This window comes from Lycorma delicatula, chromosome 8 (assembly GCF_047948215.1).
Source record: "Lycorma delicatula isolate Av1 chromosome 8, ASM4794821v1, whole genome shotgun sequence".
In the NCBI taxonomy this organism is placed as follows: domain Eukaryota; kingdom Metazoa; phylum Arthropoda; class Insecta; order Hemiptera; family Fulgoridae; genus Lycorma; species Lycorma delicatula.
Window position 1 is genome coordinate 110,499,385 of NC_134462.1, and position 17,895 is coordinate 110,517,279.

General features: G+C 30.6%; 2 protein-coding genes across 4 annotated transcripts in view; one reads left to right on the forward strand and one right to left on the reverse strand.

The window, feature by feature from the left end:
* Positions 1-11,587, reverse strand: part of wus (TM2 and DnaJ domain-containing protein wurst) — a 34,410-nt gene extending 22,823 nt beyond the window's left edge. Inside the window, exons 1-3 of the mRNA XM_075373194.1 lie at positions 11,269-11,587; positions 10,962-11,109; positions 6,740-6,941 (exon numbers count right to left, since the gene is read on the reverse strand). Of these exons, the coding sequence (XP_075229309.1) occupies positions 6,740-6,941; positions 10,962-11,109; positions 11,269-11,505 (587 nt within the window). The 5' untranslated portion in view covers positions 11,506-11,587. The remainder of the gene's footprint in view (positions 1-6,739; positions 6,942-10,961; positions 11,110-11,268) is intronic.
* A 379-nt stretch (positions 11,588-11,966) lies between these two features.
* The window catches only part of APP-BP1 (Nedd8-activating enzyme E1 regulatory subunit APP-BP1), a 56,963-nt gene continuing 51,034 nt past the window's right edge, over positions 11,967-17,895 (forward strand). For all 3 annotated transcript variants that reach the window (XM_075373202.1, XM_075373203.1, XM_075373201.1), the window contains exons 1-3: positions 11,967-12,098; positions 12,494-12,658; positions 15,851-16,033. In XM_075373202.1, the coding sequence (XP_075229317.1) occupies positions 12,031-12,098; positions 12,494-12,658; positions 15,851-16,033 (416 nt within the window). In that variant the 5' untranslated portion in view covers positions 11,967-12,030. The remainder of the gene's footprint in view (positions 12,099-12,493; positions 12,659-15,850; positions 16,034-17,895) is intronic.

Sequence of the window (17,895 nt, forward strand, 5' to 3'; positions counted from 1 at the left end):
GCATTTTGTTTTGAACAAAATGACACCTCATTTGTAAAAAGCAGTTGACAGACAATCGAGTTATTGCATACAATTAATCTGGTAGAATGCTTGTGCAACGTAATGCAAGCTGATAATTTTTTGCCTGTTTTTATTTTCTTCACTGAATGTAATAAGAATTAATAAATAATAATAGTAAATTAATAAAAATTATCACTTTGGATAACGTTTAATATGCCATTAAACGTTTTTACTCTCAGGAGCACAAGCTTAACTGAGATAACGACATGAAAATGAGTTATGATGAATTTTTAAACGAATATCTCAAAAATGATGAGATGGAACCTGTAACAGAAGAAAGGGAACCAGAGACCACTTATTACGTACCTCATCATCCAGCTCCACGACCCGATTACGGGTTGTTTTTGACGCATCAGCTAAGACCTATAACAATAATTCTTTAAACGATGTCTTATTGACAGGTCCAACTATTCAGCGGGACTTACAAGCTATACTGTTATCTTTTCGTACTCACTCCTATTTACTGCAGATATTAAACAAATGTACCGTAAAATATTAATTGATGAGAGTCAACGAATTGTATGGTGTAATGATTTAACTGACAAGATTGACACTTATAGATTGAAAACAGTTACCTATGGCACTGCTTCAGCTCCATTTTTAGCGATTCGTTGTTTGTTTCAGTTAGCAGAAGAAGGGAAGAACTTGTACCCCAAAGCATCTAAATCTATAAGATGAGACTGTTATGTCGATGATGTCTTAACTGGAGGAGATTCTGTTAACGAATTAATTGAAATACAATCCGAATTAATTGATCTGCTAAACAGTGGAGGTTTTCAACTTCACAAATGGTGTTCAAATCGCCCATCTATTTTGAAAAATGTCCCAAAAGAACATCTGGAATCAGGATTCGTCATAGAAGACTCAGAAAGCAAAGCAATTAAGACTCTGGGAATATATTGGCAACCATCAACAGATGCGTTTCGATTTAAAGTAAACCTAACGATCCCGGTTTTAAAGTAAACTGGGATCCTCCAATTGTTGTCACTAAGCGTGTTATTTTGTCAGATATATCTCGACTATTTGATCCAATTGGCATAATATCACCAATAATAATTATTGCTAAGCTTCTAATGCAAGAAATGTGGCTCATAAAGGACTTAGGATGGGATCAAGTACCTGGTGCCTTGCAGCTAAAATGGAATGAATACAGGGAATCACTGCAGATGCTAAATCAACTGACGGTCAATAGACTAATATCGATTGGAAACTCTGATCAAGCATTCGAAATACATGGATTTTCTGATTAGTCAGAAAAAGCTTACGGAGCCTGCCTGTATATGAGAACTGTAGCAGAAAGTGGTGAAGTAACCGTGATGTTGATATGCTCCAAATCGCGCGTAGCTCCACTAAAATTGACGTCATTACCTCGTCTAGAACTCTGTGGAGCACTACTATTGGCTCAACTACTTCAAAAAACACTTAAAGCCTTAGATTTACTCAATATGAACAATATCACTCTGTGGACTGATTCTACTATAGTACTTCACTGGTTAAATTCTCCTCTTAAAACTTGGCAAACATATGTTGGTATAGTGTCTAAAATTCAAGAATTAACACCTAACTGTACATGGAAACACGTAAAATCACAGGATAATCCAGCTGATCTCATTTCTCATTCTCTGTCACCTGAATTGCACTTAAACTGTAATCTCTGGTGGAATGGACCTCAGTGGTTATCGTCAAATGTCTGGTCTCAACCAATTCAAATGACAACAATCAATTTTGAACCGAAAGAATTGCAACAACTATTCGCATCAAATACTCACTTACATCAACTGAACTCAAATGGCATCAACTGGCATTTCATTCCACCCCGTGCACCCCATTTTGGAGGGCTTTTGGGTCCTAGCCTTGGACCTTCCTAATGATTTCGTGGGATCATCCGAAAAAGGTAATTTTACAACAAATTTGCCGTCTGACTGGCGTTTTACGTTTGATATATAGTGTTGCTTACATGCTTGTTCGGCAAGGGATTTGTTATCGTTATTTGAAATCTCTTCAGTTTTCCAGAATGAAGAAAGAAGATCATGCAAATTCTCATCTGAAGTATTACAAGTCGTGATAAGAGCCAGAGTTTTCTGTAATGCATGGTTGGACGCAATCTTGCCATTCGCGATCCAGCCAAAAACTGAATTTTGTAATGTAGGTAAATCCTTTCCTAGTTTAAATTGGCCGTCTCTCAAAATATCGAAAAACATGCTTGCGCCCAGAAGTACGTCGATTCGTTTAGATTGAAAGAACCCGTCATCAGCTAACTGAATGTCATTAGTTATGTTTAAGTTTAAGTTGAAGGAGGAAGTCGGTAAATCGTTAACAATTTTCTTAAAACCAACAGAAATATATCTTCCTCGTAATCATTTAATCTTGAATTTATTGTAGCGTTTACAAAGGTATTTATTTACTGACATTACCGTATTTCCGATTCCGGTGACTGATGCAAGGGTTTTACATTGTTTGAGACCTAAAGCAGAAACTAGTGATTGACTAATAAAATTTGATTGACTACCGCTGTCTAAAAGTGCGTGACAAGGGTAAGCAACGCCCTGAGAGTCCTTAATAAGGATAATGGCGGTAGCTAGAATAACTTCATTACTACTATTGGAAAAGGCAGATACAGACTGTTGCGGAGTGGAAGACTCTTTAACATCAGTCTTGGGTAACTGATTTGTTGAAGCTTGAGAAGTGTTATCAATATGAAGAATACTGTGATGACGCTTATTGCAAAGTTTGCAACAATAAGGACTCTTACATTGCAGTCTTGTGTCCTGACCTTAGTCAATTTATACATAGCTTGAGTTCACGAACCTTTAAGTATCTTTGTGACGAGTTAAGATTAGTGAGCTGTTTACAGGTAACAGTTGTATGATTGTCATTACAGATTGCACATTTAGATTTGGAAATGTTGATATTGCTAACATGACATGAAATATTATTTACATTTCGATTAACATGCGGTTTAGACTGGACATTTTTATAGGGCGGGCCTTTAGTGTTTATTGTTCGATTTTCTTCCCGGACTTCTTGGATCATTGTTTGTTTATATAAGAATTGCATTAAATTTTCAAAAGAATACGGTTTGGATTCGCAGTCAGAAGACTTGTTATCTTTGCCATCATTATAGCTTAGTATATTCTTAGCATGATATGCCTCCCAGCGATCTCTAGTTTCGGGGTCTAATTTATTTGTAATTAAAAATACTAAAAGCGCAGTACATTGATCAGTTGGTTCACTTAAATTTTTTAAGGCAGTCAAATGGTTATTAATAGTATTGTATAAGTTTTTTAGCGCGGTAGACTGAGGTTTGTCAAGTCGTTTGAAAGTTAATATCCCTTGTATATGAGCTTTTATTATTGATCTAGTATTTTTAAATCGCTGCTTAAGAAGTGTCCAAGCTGATTCATAATTACTGGCAGAAACTCTTATTTCCTTAATAGTGTTTAAAGCTTCGGCTTTTAAGCAAGAGCGTAGATAATACAATTTTTTAATATCTGTTAAATTGGAGGAATTATGAATCTTACGACTCGAAAACGTCGTGAAAGTCAATCCAGTCTTCATATTTTCAAGAAAATGAAGGCAAGGAAATTTCGGGGAATTTAATGTTAGCCATGTTCAATTGTTCAGTAGTAGAAGGAGATGGATGAGGAGGAATGGATGATTGATTTGCAAGGAGTTGTTGATTTTAGATTCGATTTCGTAGTACTTATCTTCGAAAGATGCTAACTAGTTTTCTTCAGTTTCGTATTCAGCGTCCGTGCAGATCGCTCTAATTTCTGATTGAACGCGGTCAAATTCGGACCAACATTCTTCAAGTCTTCTTAAACGGGTTTTTAAACCTAAGGGATTGTTAATTTTAGAATCAAATGAGTTTATAAAAGTTTTAATGCGGTTTAGCCTGCCCTTAATGTAACCGCGTTTACGTCGTAACTCAGTAAGTTTGTCATTAAAATTACTGGAACATTCATCATCTAAAACCATTGTGAATTGTATGAAAACTATTGCACGTATAAATTATTAAACGAGTGCTGGGAGTACAACTATAAATACTTAAATTAATGATGTTAACATGTGACGCAGTTTACAACGTGACTCAACAGAATTTGATACAAATTAAATTACATATACATAAATTTCATGCATATACAAAAATAATCTTAATAATGTTTAAATTAGTCAAATTGATAAAAGTCAATAATTTGATAAAAGTCAGACACATAAACAAATTAACTTTAAATAGTGGAATATTGAAATAATAAATAATATTCGTTGTCAGAATAAAGAAAAAAAATTCAAGAACTCTAATTTGATAGACTAAAAAACAATAATTAATGCATGCTAGAAACGCGCTGACAATATTATTATGACGCAGCAGTCAGTCAGACTGGAGCCTACAGAGTTGATAATGAAAACAACACGCCAAAACACTATTCTTAAAGTACTCATATGATCTACGATAGTGCAAAATAAATTTACTATAGCCTGTAATAACTACAAGATTCGATCATAACCTTGAATTTAAATTCTAACAAATCAAAACATAAGAATGAAATCGAACTGAACATTTACTGAAAATATGTTTAACTAGCTGTAAAGATTTTAAAAATACGCAAAATGAATACAAATTAAGGAAAATTACAAAACATAAACATCATTAAATTACATAGACTATTCGGTAAATACACAAGTAATGTTTGCAGATAACTTCTATAACTAAGTTACGTAGAGTTACTAAGGAAAATTTCCTCTTATTTTAATGATTGTAAATATTGTTCCATAAAAAGTTTATTTTTATTAATGTTCGATCCACAAGCTAATGTGTAACTGTTTATTAACAATACTAAAAGCTAAAGTATAAAGGATACGTTGTGGAAAGATGATAGCTGAATCCCAACGAGGAAACTGTTGTTGACGCTAAAAACACAGACGAATCAGGAAGACATGTAAAATGTTGAAACGGCGATCTCATGCGTGCGTATTAAAGTTGATACAGATGGTTTCGGCTGATCTCATATGCACAATTGCCAGTTTAAATTGGTAGTTAAAGTTTATGGTGTTAAATTATTTAATAAAATAATGTATAATACTCAGCCATAAGTTTGTCACAAAATATTTGTGAAATCACTCCGTAATATGTATCACTCCGTTTAAAAGTATCACGTCGGGGTCACCAAAAAATGTTAGTAAATAGGCAAATATGGAATAAGATCCACAGTTTATCCGAGCTTGACATAGTATAAAGTATAAGTTTAACATGACATAAAGTTTAACACACGTTTATACACATCTGTGCGGAGCCGCTGTCGCGTTAGTCGACTGGCATAATGAGAAGGAGAGTCTCCCCACCACTTAATACATAAGATACATACATACATATTTAAATTACATTTTGGCATTCAAAACGTTAACAACACTAGTATTAGATTTGCCAAATTTAATTAAAGCTGGTTTACCCATTCCTGAGAAATAATGTTTTTGTTAAAAATCACAAAATGGTGTCCAAAAGGAAAACAAAGCAAAATAGGGCCTATGTCAAAAGGAATTTTTTTGCTCATTTTGGTGTTCTGAATCAGTACCTGAAGTTCGACGAATACGTCCTGGAACATTCTGTATATACACATACTATGGTGACACAAGTACATACAAATGTACACACTAATCAAATAGAATTAATGAAAGAATTACAAAAACCTATATTTATAACAAATCTAAATGGGTTTTTATACAAAAAAATGTTTTAAACATAATAAAAAAACACATCATGTCATAGTGAAAAAAAATACTGTATCTTTTAAACCAATAAGAAATTTAACATAATATTTAAATCATAATAAAATTGTACAAGATAAATTTAACAGCAGTGCATCTATGGAATTAACTGTAATAATTTTAAACAGGTAGATTGATAACATATACTGAAAAAAACCTATGGAAAATTCTTACTAGAAGTACTGGGCTGGTAAACCATAAAAAAAGGCATCCATTGCTGTAATTTAATAATGGAGGGAAATAAAAGTTTTAAAACTCCAAAGGAAAACTAAAATTATTCAGTAAATGATGGTTGGTGCCTCTACTTAGCAGAGGTATATCTTCTTCAAAATAATCATGGCACTTGTCTGTTCTGAACCAACTTTTCCTGGGACCACCTATGCTACTGCAACCATTGATCAGTGTTGTAATTCTACTGGAGAAAAGGCAGTAAACTACATATAAAACAAAGTTTTACAACAATGTTGTATATATGCTTTGTTTGAATGCTGATTGACATAAGATTTACTGAGTTATGTTGAGGTTAAAATATTAGTTGAATATACAAATGAAAATTGAATAGAAAATGAAGGAGTATAAAACCAATTAAGGTGGCTGATTATTAAAAAATATTAACAGTAAAAGTTTATAACCTTTAAAAAAGATGATAATACGAATAGAAAGTACAAAATTTAACTAAGTAATATATTTTTGTTATCATAAAATGCTGGTATAGTAATTGGGAATTCGTGTTTCTACTCCAAAGGAAGTCAATTTGACTCAAATTGGGGACTAAAATGATCGAAGCAAATGTATTTGTACACCATCAATCAAGTCCAGACTGACTAAAGTGATAGAATATATTAAAAGATACAGATTCACATCTATACATAACTAAAGTAAAAATGTTCAGTAATAAAATATAAAATCTTACTTAACAACACCCTTTCTTGGTTTAACTCGTTGCCTCCATTTTTTAGATTTAACATCAAATGCTAATGCACATGCAAATACCATACATGTAAATGATACTTCGTTCATCCTGTATAAATAAAGTGGATATGTAAGATAAGCAGCTGCTAATGGCCACCATAGAGAACCTTCTTCATGGCCAATATTACCAACTGACCAAACACCTATAATGAAATATACCATAAAACAAAAAGTCTTCTAACATCAGCTACCAGATTTAGACAAAAAAAAAAAAATTCATAAGTTTACAAAAAAATTAATGAATTTTCTAGAACTAAAGTGTTTGACCAATTACACTTGTTTATGAAAAAAATTCCTTTCGGCACACTGGAAGGCAGAGATAGATTTCACCGGTGCTAAGTAGGGGATAAAAAATATTTCCACCTTAAAAAAACTTTAAATTTATTCAATATGACCATGATTGCATGTTAAAAAAGTTTTTCATGTTTAGCATATGACAAGCCCCATCTTCTTACAATTCCAGCAACATTTTATTCATCCTTTGTTGTCAGGGTTGGTCATATAAAAAATGTTTCAGATAAGTTTTAGGTAATGTTTAGAGGACTAATGACCACTTTTAAACTGATTCGATACTGTGCCTATTAAGGGAGGTATGATTTTTTGTCTCTGAAACCCCATTTTTTCCACACCCTGGGCCAATGGTTGATGATATCAAAAATCTTACTTAGATAAGTTTTAGGCCCTTATCCAAAGAATAGTAGGAACTTAAACAAATTCGATATTTTACTTAATAAAAAAGTTATAGCGATATTTTTTCTTCAAAAAAGCCCCCCATTTTTCAAAAAAGTCTGATTTTGCTCATTAATGAACTCAGTCGAGATTTTGGGTTGCTATATTTTATGTACCAATTTGAAAGCGATTGGCATAAAATTACGACAGTTATCGTACCCACAAGAAAGTGAAATATATATTAATACACAATTTTTTTTCTTCTAAAATCGATCACTTCGGGAATCTTATTCCTCTGCACTATAAAAATTATGTTAATCTAATGAACCCAAGTACAGAATTAATAAAATAGGATGACACCTACCTTATTCCATAATCCAAGCAAGAACGTTTTCGTAAGTACTTCACATCAGCAGTTGCTCTATAATTTTTGGATTATGGAATAAGGTAGGCATCATCCCATTTTATTTTATTAATTCTGCACTTGGATTGATCAGATTAATATAATTTTTATATTTGTATATTTGAGCTGACGGTGGTTTTGGGGTCTGGGGGATGTGAAACACAAAGATATGTCAAAATTTTCCGGAAGTCGAATCATGGTAGCCATTACAATAGGAAGCTTTCTTATGAAATCTACATAATAATTTAGGATGGATAAATGGACCATTGTAATAATTTTTACATATATACCCACAATACAGTTTTATCGAAATATTTTCAGACATATGAACACAACTGTGATTTAATCTCAGGAATTAGTTGTCAAATCTCATCTTTGAGCTTATGGATGGTTTGTGGAGTTTTTATTATTAATAATGTATTAAGTGTACTAGCATTTACCATTCACTGTGTTTTGCTATCTTCATAAAAAAAAGAAAAATTAAAAAAATAGGGCATAGTAATTTGTCTTGCTCATAAACTGCAACAAATAATGACTATTATAGATGAATTGCCTGTTAATGGATTTCCCTTGGCTTTTCAGTGCCTCAGATAGAACAATTTTGTGTTTGTTACTACATTTATTAAGTTAAAAGTAAACTGTCACTGAAAAAACATTTCTTGCAAAAATTTGTTTTCAAGTATCTGAAACACTAAATGTAGATTCTGCCTAAGATTTGCTGACTTTAATTCTAAAGTTAACAAATCTTATTCACGTGTTGAGCCTCAAATCTTTCCTTAAAATTCAATATGGTCTTGATGTCTGATTACTAAGAATGGTGTGAAGTTGACATTTTTGAATCTTCAGCAACACTTGCACAAACTGTGGGAAAATTTTCAGCAGAATAACCAAGCATAAGTTTCTGCAAATCTTTTACCAGTTTCTACGAATTTATATGCAATATTGTTGATTATTTTTTATACTGGGCAATTATGCAGATACATTTATCTGGGCAATTATCATGAAGTTTGTGAAAAATGTTTCTACAAAATGTGCATTTCCTTAATGTGTTTTAATGATAAGGATAAATAATTTTACTGTGTAGCCCTTCATAACAAAATTAATAAAATATCCAACAAGTGATGGAAGTGAAACAAAAATCAAACAGTGCTGCCATGTGGCAGCTAAACCTAACAAAGGTACCTCTTATTGGAAAACCCATTGTATTATTATATAGCACCTAATAAAATTAAACTGAAATGGTCAGCATGTAACTTTTTATGCTAAATTAAAAAAAAATTGCAATTATTAAACCAATTATATGAATTGGTGTTTAGCATCATCATACCCTTGCTTTTATGGCTGTGTAACAGATGAAAACATAAAATTTTCTTAGAAAATTTGTTTTTAATAAGAAATAATTACCAATATTCAATTAATAAACAAAATATATTCTTATTTTATCATTGATCTTTCAGCACTAAAGGGCTGAAGAGTGACAGATTTGAAAAATTATCAAGCCCACTTGCTTATCTGAATACTTTATATAATGTAAAGTGATGTAAGGATCATGCAAAGAGAACTAGCACTGGTGAATAGGACATTGTTTTGTCTTGGTTGATAAGTAGTAATTCCTACTATGTAATACTATAAGGTTGCCACTGCCGACCAGGAGTGCCTGAAAAATATAAATCATGCTCATTCTTTTGATATCCTTACATATTAAGTGGAAGCACCATTCGCTGTGTTAAAAGATAAAAGAAGACTATTGGTACATTGATACAGTCCTTTCAAAACCTCTGAATCTTTATCTTCTTCAAATTACTTTTCTAAGGTTGTATGAACCTTATTTGCAAGAAATACTGCAGGATTCATGATAGTATAATTAATTAGTGGTTTGCTAACTAGTAAAAAATACAAACAGCATACAATGCAACATAACTCAGATTTGTTTAATTTTACGATCTATTGAAATAATTGTACCAAATGTGCCTTGGTCATTCATTCATAATTTATCCTTACTTTACAATTTCACATTTCCAGGATACAACTCCCTGAAGTATGCCAAGTTGTACACATCTGGAACCATAATATGATCATATTTCAGCCCATATAAATTTACAGTAATAGTAAACAGTGAGATACATTGTCATTATAAATTGGCTTTGTTTCATTTCACTCTAAACCAATATGGTCTAAACAACCAATCTTCTCTAATCTGTTTTACGTGAAAACCTAAATAAATGACTAAATTCAGAATAACTGAAGACTGCATTTCTTGCACCTTCAGCCTGCAAGAAAAAAAATATTTGACTATTAAAAAAAACAAAAAAAAAAAACATTGTGTTTATTAAACTTGATTCTGTTTGCCATTTAATAAATAAATATATTTTTTAATAATTCCATTCACTGTAGACTATTTTCATGGCAACTTTCATTGCTAAGCCAGTTTAGTGATAAATATATTAAGTCCTGGAAAGTGTTAAAAATTATATTATAAGTTTTTTAAATATAAGAGCTACGAAGCTTCAACTTTTCAAACTATCAATTTATATGCAAGAATGCTTACCTTTAAAAATAAAACGCTGCTTTTATTTTATTTTTAAAGTTTAGATACTTTAAAATTATTAAACATTCATTAACACTTTCAAATTAATGAAACCATTCATTTCAAAAGTTTTTGAGAATAGTTAACACCTTCTTCATGGGTAACCAGTAGCAATGTTGAGATAGGCATCATTAAAAACAGTGCTAACAAATATTCAACTAAAGAAGATGCTGATGATCCGTCCAAAAGGTGTTGAAATTAATTAGTAAGAAAAAGTTCCATAATATAAAATTTCATCATTTTATATCAGTATTTAATGAGAATGAGCTGGAAACCATTGAAACAATCAACAATTAAAAGTTCAGACCTTTTAATTTTATAATTATACAATGATATAAAAATCTTGTTGTCCAGATAACACTGTCATATATCATTTAATATAAATAAATATCTTGCCTGGGTAACACTGTCGTATATTATTTCAACATGATGCCTTTCCAACTGAAAATGTTTATTAAGTAAAAAATTAAAATACATGGTACATAATTAAAAATATTAACATACCAAGGGCGCATGCTAATGGTACCAAAATCTGTAACCATTGCCAGCTGAATCCTCCAAACTCCTCTTCTGGTATAGCAAATGACACCACACAACTCCATAAATATCCAACCAATAACATTCCAAAAAATCTAGTAGATGAGAATGGTGGCTGGAATAAACATTATAAGCAATTAAATTATTGATATGCATGATAAAATTCAAAATACATAAGAAATTGTTCAGCACTCACAAAAGTGTGTCACTGAATAATTTACTAAAGAAACACAAAAATATAATAAAATATGAATCGTTAAACAATAAAACTTACTTTTTTATTACTTCGTACACTTTTTATCAATTTTTCAACATACTTTGGTTCTTTATTAGCATCAGCAACATACTGCGGTATTAGAAATAAATCGCACAGCCATCCGAGACCGAAGTAACCACCGAGCGTAGACCACCAGAGAAAACCCTGTAAATCTCTCTCTAAATAAAAGTGATGAACTCCAAATACACCTCCTACAAGCCACAAAATATAAGTTGTGATCATACTTTTCCCCATTTTTTTTCACTATGTATCTAATACAACGAAAAAATTATAATTCACGGAGCTGTCACGGTTTACACATCCGAACTAACGGTACCCGGACAGACGACAGCGCGTCAGACTTGCTCCCACCAATGTAACTACTTTTAAATTCTTGTTACCAACTTAAATAATGTTCAACCATTAAAGAAACTAGTTAAGTTAAGAGGCAATAGAAAAATATTAATGTTACTTTACAAAATAAAGGAAATAAGGAGTAATTAAATTTAATAACATGAAAGATTTTGTAGTAATTCTTTTTTGACCCGTGTATAAGGTAATACCATTATAGTTGCAATTTGAAAAAATAAGATTAAAATTTAAGATTGTTGAAAGTGTAGTTTAATGATAATAAGTTGTTTAAAAGGAAGAAATCTTGTTTTAATTCAATTAGGTTTTTTTTGTTTAACTTAGAGCAAAGTAATAGTAAGTTAGGCCTAAAACTTACAAAAATGCAGCTGTCGATTTTTTTCTATCAGCTGATTATTGTATATGTGAGAAATGGCGTCTCCCGCTCCAAAATCGCCGGAACAATCAGAAAAATCAAAAAAATATGACAGGCAGCTTAGGTAAATATATACTAGTTTCAACTTCAGTTTAAAGATACGACATTGGAAATAGCCAACAGCGTTAATTATGTTTGGGACTGGTACTGTATTTTTAACTTTTGAAGTTATTCATTGATCAACATGAGGAAACGTGATTCAACATAAAAATTACCGTATCATTTATTAACTTGTATGAGGTTATTCTACCATCAACATGGCAAAATATGGTTAAACAAAAAACACTTAGTAGAACCATTCTCTTTCTAAATTAACCATGAAACGTTTCCTAGAACATCTACTTTGCGGCTTCCAAGCAGTGTTTGGAAATACTTTCAGTATACTGTTCCTACGTAATGAATCTTTTTAAAAGGAATTATATTGCTCTTCGTTCTTAAATTATATATGTTTTGTTTTAGATTGTGGGGAGACCATGGACAAAGTGAACTTGAGCAGGCACATGTATGTTTAATTAATGCCACTGGTACAGGAACTGAAATATTAAAATCTTTAGTTCTTCCTGGAATTGGAGCTTTCACTATTGTTGATGGGAAAAAAATTTCAGAGGAAGACATCGGCTCTAAGTAATTTTTAAACTACAATATTTTTAATTCTGGCAAATTACAATCTTTGATTGTATTAAAATTTTTACATTTTGTTTACTAAAGTAATATAATTATTTTTAAGTAGTATAATTGAAATTTGTATAACATTGAGTTTGTTAACTATTTATTTTATGAATAGTATAGTATTTTCATAGTCTAAATGTTTCTCTGGGGTCTGTAAGAAGGATTTTTTTTAACTTTACATGTAGTCTACTTGCAGTTATTCATTACCATCTGTAATTAACAGTTTAAAAAAATCTCATTTTTTACGTTATTTATTCTTGCAGTTAATAACTGATAACTTATTATTTTCTTGATTTTTGTGGGTTACTTCATTGTTCTAACATTATCAAATCGCCTCTAAAAGTGTGAAATATTGTTTGATTTAATAAAGAAATCTTGAGTTGATTTCTTTATTTCTTTGGCTATAGCAACTGCTATGCCACAACAGTAAGTTTATCTTTTCTATAAAATAATATCAAATGTTGTAATTCATTTTTTAATTTTTTATTTATCTGTGACTTAAAATTATCATAAATTAACCAATTTTACAAAATTAGATATAAATCATTAGAAAATGAATATGTAGATTTGTTAAATAGAGAAATAAAAAGTCCAGAGCATGATGCTTTTGAACTTTTTGTTGTCAGACACATTATAAGTTTCTGAATACAACCAGCAGCTAATCAAAATATTTATTTCAAAAGAATGCTGCTCCATTTAAGATAATCATAACTTTTATTTAAATATTGTGGGATTTATTAAATGTTAGGTTTTTTATCCATTTTTGGCAGACAATCACTTGTTTGGCTCATTAAAACAAATTACACTTGAGTCTCTCACATACTTTATTTAAAACTACAACTGTATTCATTATGAATTTAGCGATAGGATTATATTTTCAAATTTTATACAAGGAAAGAATTTAATTTTTTTTTTTGTAACTGATGGCCAATACAAAAACTAATCTATTTAGAATCATTATTTTTTTAGTAAGTCATTAAATAAAAAGATAAATAGATAGTAGATAGATTTATTTAATATGAAGCAGTTTTATTTTAAATATTGTAATTAATTATATAATATACAAGTATTTTATTTATAGAAAGGTAGATCAATAAGTACCCGCGTTAGAAATGAAAATGCAAGTTTTTCAGAAAAACTTTTTTATTTTCCACATAATCTCCTTTTAGGAAGATACACCTTTCCCAGTGCCCCTGCCTTTTTTTAAAAAATACAATTTTTCAAACAATTCAAAATGGCTTGTCTCTATGACCTCATCGTTTGAGCTGCATTTTTTCCTGTGATATATGTTGCATATATGTGATATATGTTGTTATATAATATGTTCCATATTTTCATGTTGGGGAACAGAAAGAAATTGCAGGGAGAGAGGTCAGGTGAATATGGTGGATGCAACAGCAATTCGTAATGCAGTTCATGCAATTTGGCCATGACAATTCTGGATGAGTGAACTGGTGCATTGTGATGAAACAGCACTTTTTTCTGTGTCAAGTGTGGCTGTGTCTGTTTAAATTTCTTGTTTTATCGGTCCAGTAATCCACTGTAGTAATGCCCCATGATTGTTCTTCTTTTTTCCAGAAAGTCTATGAGTGTTATTCCCTTTGCATGCCAAAAAATCATAGTCATGAACTTTTGGCCAACAGGATTTTCTTGGGCTTCTTTGGAACAGATTCGCCTGGAAAACCCCATTTTTTGATTGTTGTTTGGTCTTTGGTGTATAGTAATGGATCCAAGTTTCATCAGTGGTGACAATTCTGTGTAAAAACAACTGAAGATTTCAATTAGAGAGTCCAAACACTGCTTTGAAGTTGGTAGTCATATCCGCTTTTTGTCCGAAGTGAGCAATCATGGCACCTGTTGGACTGACAGCTTTCTCATTCTTAACTTATCATTTAAAATGTTTATTACCATTACATATGACACCTACGGCCTCTGCTATTTTGTATTTTACTGTTGTACGGCGATCAGCAAGAATCATGTCATGGACCTCAACGATTTCCTCAGTAACCACGTCTCCTGGGCGTTCCTCATCAAAAACAGATGTACGGCAATGCTTAAATTCATTAAATCAATATCTCACAGTTGTCATAGATGGTGAAGAACCCCTATAGACAGAATACAACTTGGCTTTTACTTCTTTTTCTATCCAAAAATAAAAAGTGAATTACTGTTTGAAATTGTTCTTTTTCCATTGTATCGAAAAACACTAAATATGTTCAATACAAATGGCTGTCAAATAAAAACTAACCTATGAATCAGTCTGAAATTTTGTATGGTGTTGTTTAATATATGGTGTATGGTACAATAGTATACAGTTTGGTATATAGTAGTAATGTCAACGTTCCTCAGCTATGCCACCTGTCTTTAAACACGGGTACTTATTGATCCACCCTCGTATATATCGTATACATAAAGCCAAAAGTTTGGTCTATATATCAATTTGTTTATGTGTAGTTTGATGCAAACTTCCTACATTTTATTGATAAAATTATTTAGGTAGTTGTTAATTGCTCATTCTGCTAATGATAACTTTTCCAATATCCATGGAAGATTTTGATTCTTTTATTTTCATTAAAGTTTTTTCTAATTTCTTTCAATCATTTTGGTGAAATCCACCAGTATTCTTAAGAAAATTTATTTCTATTGTTAGGGATATGCTTTTTGTTCTGCTTTGTAAAGCACCACGTTTTTGAAACATGTTTTATCTTAATTTCATAAAAACATATTCTGCGTTTATTAAATACACTGATTTTATTATGGTAGGGTGTTAAATAACCTATTAGATTGATAATATTAATAATAACTTAAGAGTTTGTGTTGAGGTTGGTAGCTGGTCGTAAAGGGATGCTGCTGTTTAATTTTACTTTATGGAAGGGAAATGGTTTTTGCAACTGAGTGCTCTGTAATCACTGTCAATTTGCCACTAAACAATGGTTATCATATATGGTCAGATTTAGCTGTAAGCAAGTAAGGTGTGTATTCCTTACTTTTGTTATGATATGAAATATGCTTAAACTCACTACCATACTATGCATTTAATTCATAGAGTTATGGAAATAATCCACTTCTGTCAGTAGTTAAGTTATGAGACTTAAGAAAAGACAATGAAGTTTATTTGAATGTGCTTTGCTTTGTGTTCAATTTTAGTTTCTTTTTGGATGCTGATAGTTGTGGTAGATCTAGAGCTGAAGTTGCCACACAATTATTGCTGGAATTAAATTCAGATGTTAAAGGAGATTATGTTGATGAATTGCCACATCAGTTACTCGAAAACAACCCTGATTTCTTTATTAATCATTCTTTGGTTATAGCAACTGCTTTGCCACAACGGTAAGTTTATGTTTTCTTTAAAATATGATCTAAATGTTGGTAATTCTTAATTTGGTTTTGTATAACAGGTTTTAATTAAAATTTATAATTTAGTTATATATTTCAGGGTTTTTTGGATGATTTATTTATTTATTACTTAAGCTGAAGATTTTTCATGGAAATATAGTATGGAACTTTGCGAAATTTGGAAAGTGTCATGTGTGATTGAGGATTGAACCTACAATCTTTAGGGTTGCATGTTGAAAACATTTTAAATAATAAAATAAAAAAGAAACTTAATTTCATACATACGTGCTCAAATAATTTTCATAACTCCTTCAGAATTGATATCTGTTGTGTAATTATTTATTATAATAATTAAACATATTTAATTAATATTTCACGTATTTAATTTATTACTATTCACGTACTTAAATTTTTTAATTAGTATAGTTATCAATCAATTCTGTTTTGTATTTTATATATTTAAGAATTGTGTTTAGACCGATCGAAATAACTCATTTAGAGGGGGGGAAAAAAATTGTTTCCTTTACTTTTATAAGTGTAAATGGTAAAGGGGCTTATAATTAATGTAAACAAAATAATAAATGCGTGAGCTGGGGGTTGTGGAGGGTTGAAAAGGGATGTAAAATGGTATTATTGTGATTTCTGCCAAAAGTTGATGTCAAAAAAATATCCAATACAAAAGTTGTTGATCATGTAAAAATCTACAACTTTTGTGTAGGTCACTTTTGAGGTTAACATAACCTCAAAAGTTCTGAGAAAAATGTGAAAAGTGTTTTTTTTATTTTTCATTTCCGCAAAAATAATTTAATTTTTATGAAAATTGGTAAAAGTATACCTTTCTGTGTCTTAAATAACCACAAACATTTTTAGATAAAAAATCAAGAAGTTTCCAAGATATTCAATTTTTCTGTTCCAAAACACTTTTTTTTTAAATAAAAATTCTACTTGAAAATATCATCGTATAGAGTTCTGCTGATGCTCTTTTTTTTGTTTTGGTAAAATAAAAAAAAAATCTATAATCATTATTAAAAGCATGCTTGAAAGAGCAAAAAAAAATTATTTGTGCACGCAACAATGAATTTTTCAATTATTGTGATAATTTATTTAAATTTTTTTTAAAAATTCAAAAATTGATTACACAATTCAATGGTAGGAAAAAAATACAAAAGAAACTGTGTAATTTAAACAAATTATCAACAATTATTTAAAATTCATTGTTGCAAGAGTCATTTTTTGTTTTTTTGCATTTTTAAACATGTTTTTGAATTGTGATTATAGATTTTTTATTTTACCAAAAAGTATAATTCGAAACAAAAAAAATGAGCACTAGCAGAACTCTGTACTATGATTTTTCTAAGTAGAATTTTTAAAAAAATGTATCGGACCAGAAAAAATTAATTTCTTGAAGACTTCTTGATTTTTTTTATCTAAAAACGTTTGATGGTTATTTAAAACACAGAAAGGTATACTTTAACTAAATTTCATCAAAATTATATTATTATTGAGGAAATGAAAAATAAAAAACGAAAAAAGAAGATTTTTCTCGGAAATTTTGAGGTTATATTAAAAAGTGACCTCTACAAAAGTTGTAGATTTGTACATGTTCTACAAGTTTTGTATTGGATAATTTTTTTGACATCAACTTTTGCTGGAAATGGCAATAATACCATTTTTTAACGCTCCACCATTGTGCATTTATTTTTTTTTACATTTATTATAAGCCCCTTTACCATTTCCACGTATAAAAGTACAGGTAACAATTTTTTTTTCTCTAAGTCTAATTTGGTTGGACTTTTTTTGCTGTTCTGATTTAAAAAAATAGATGGTTTCACGTAATTCATCTAGGAAAATGCTGG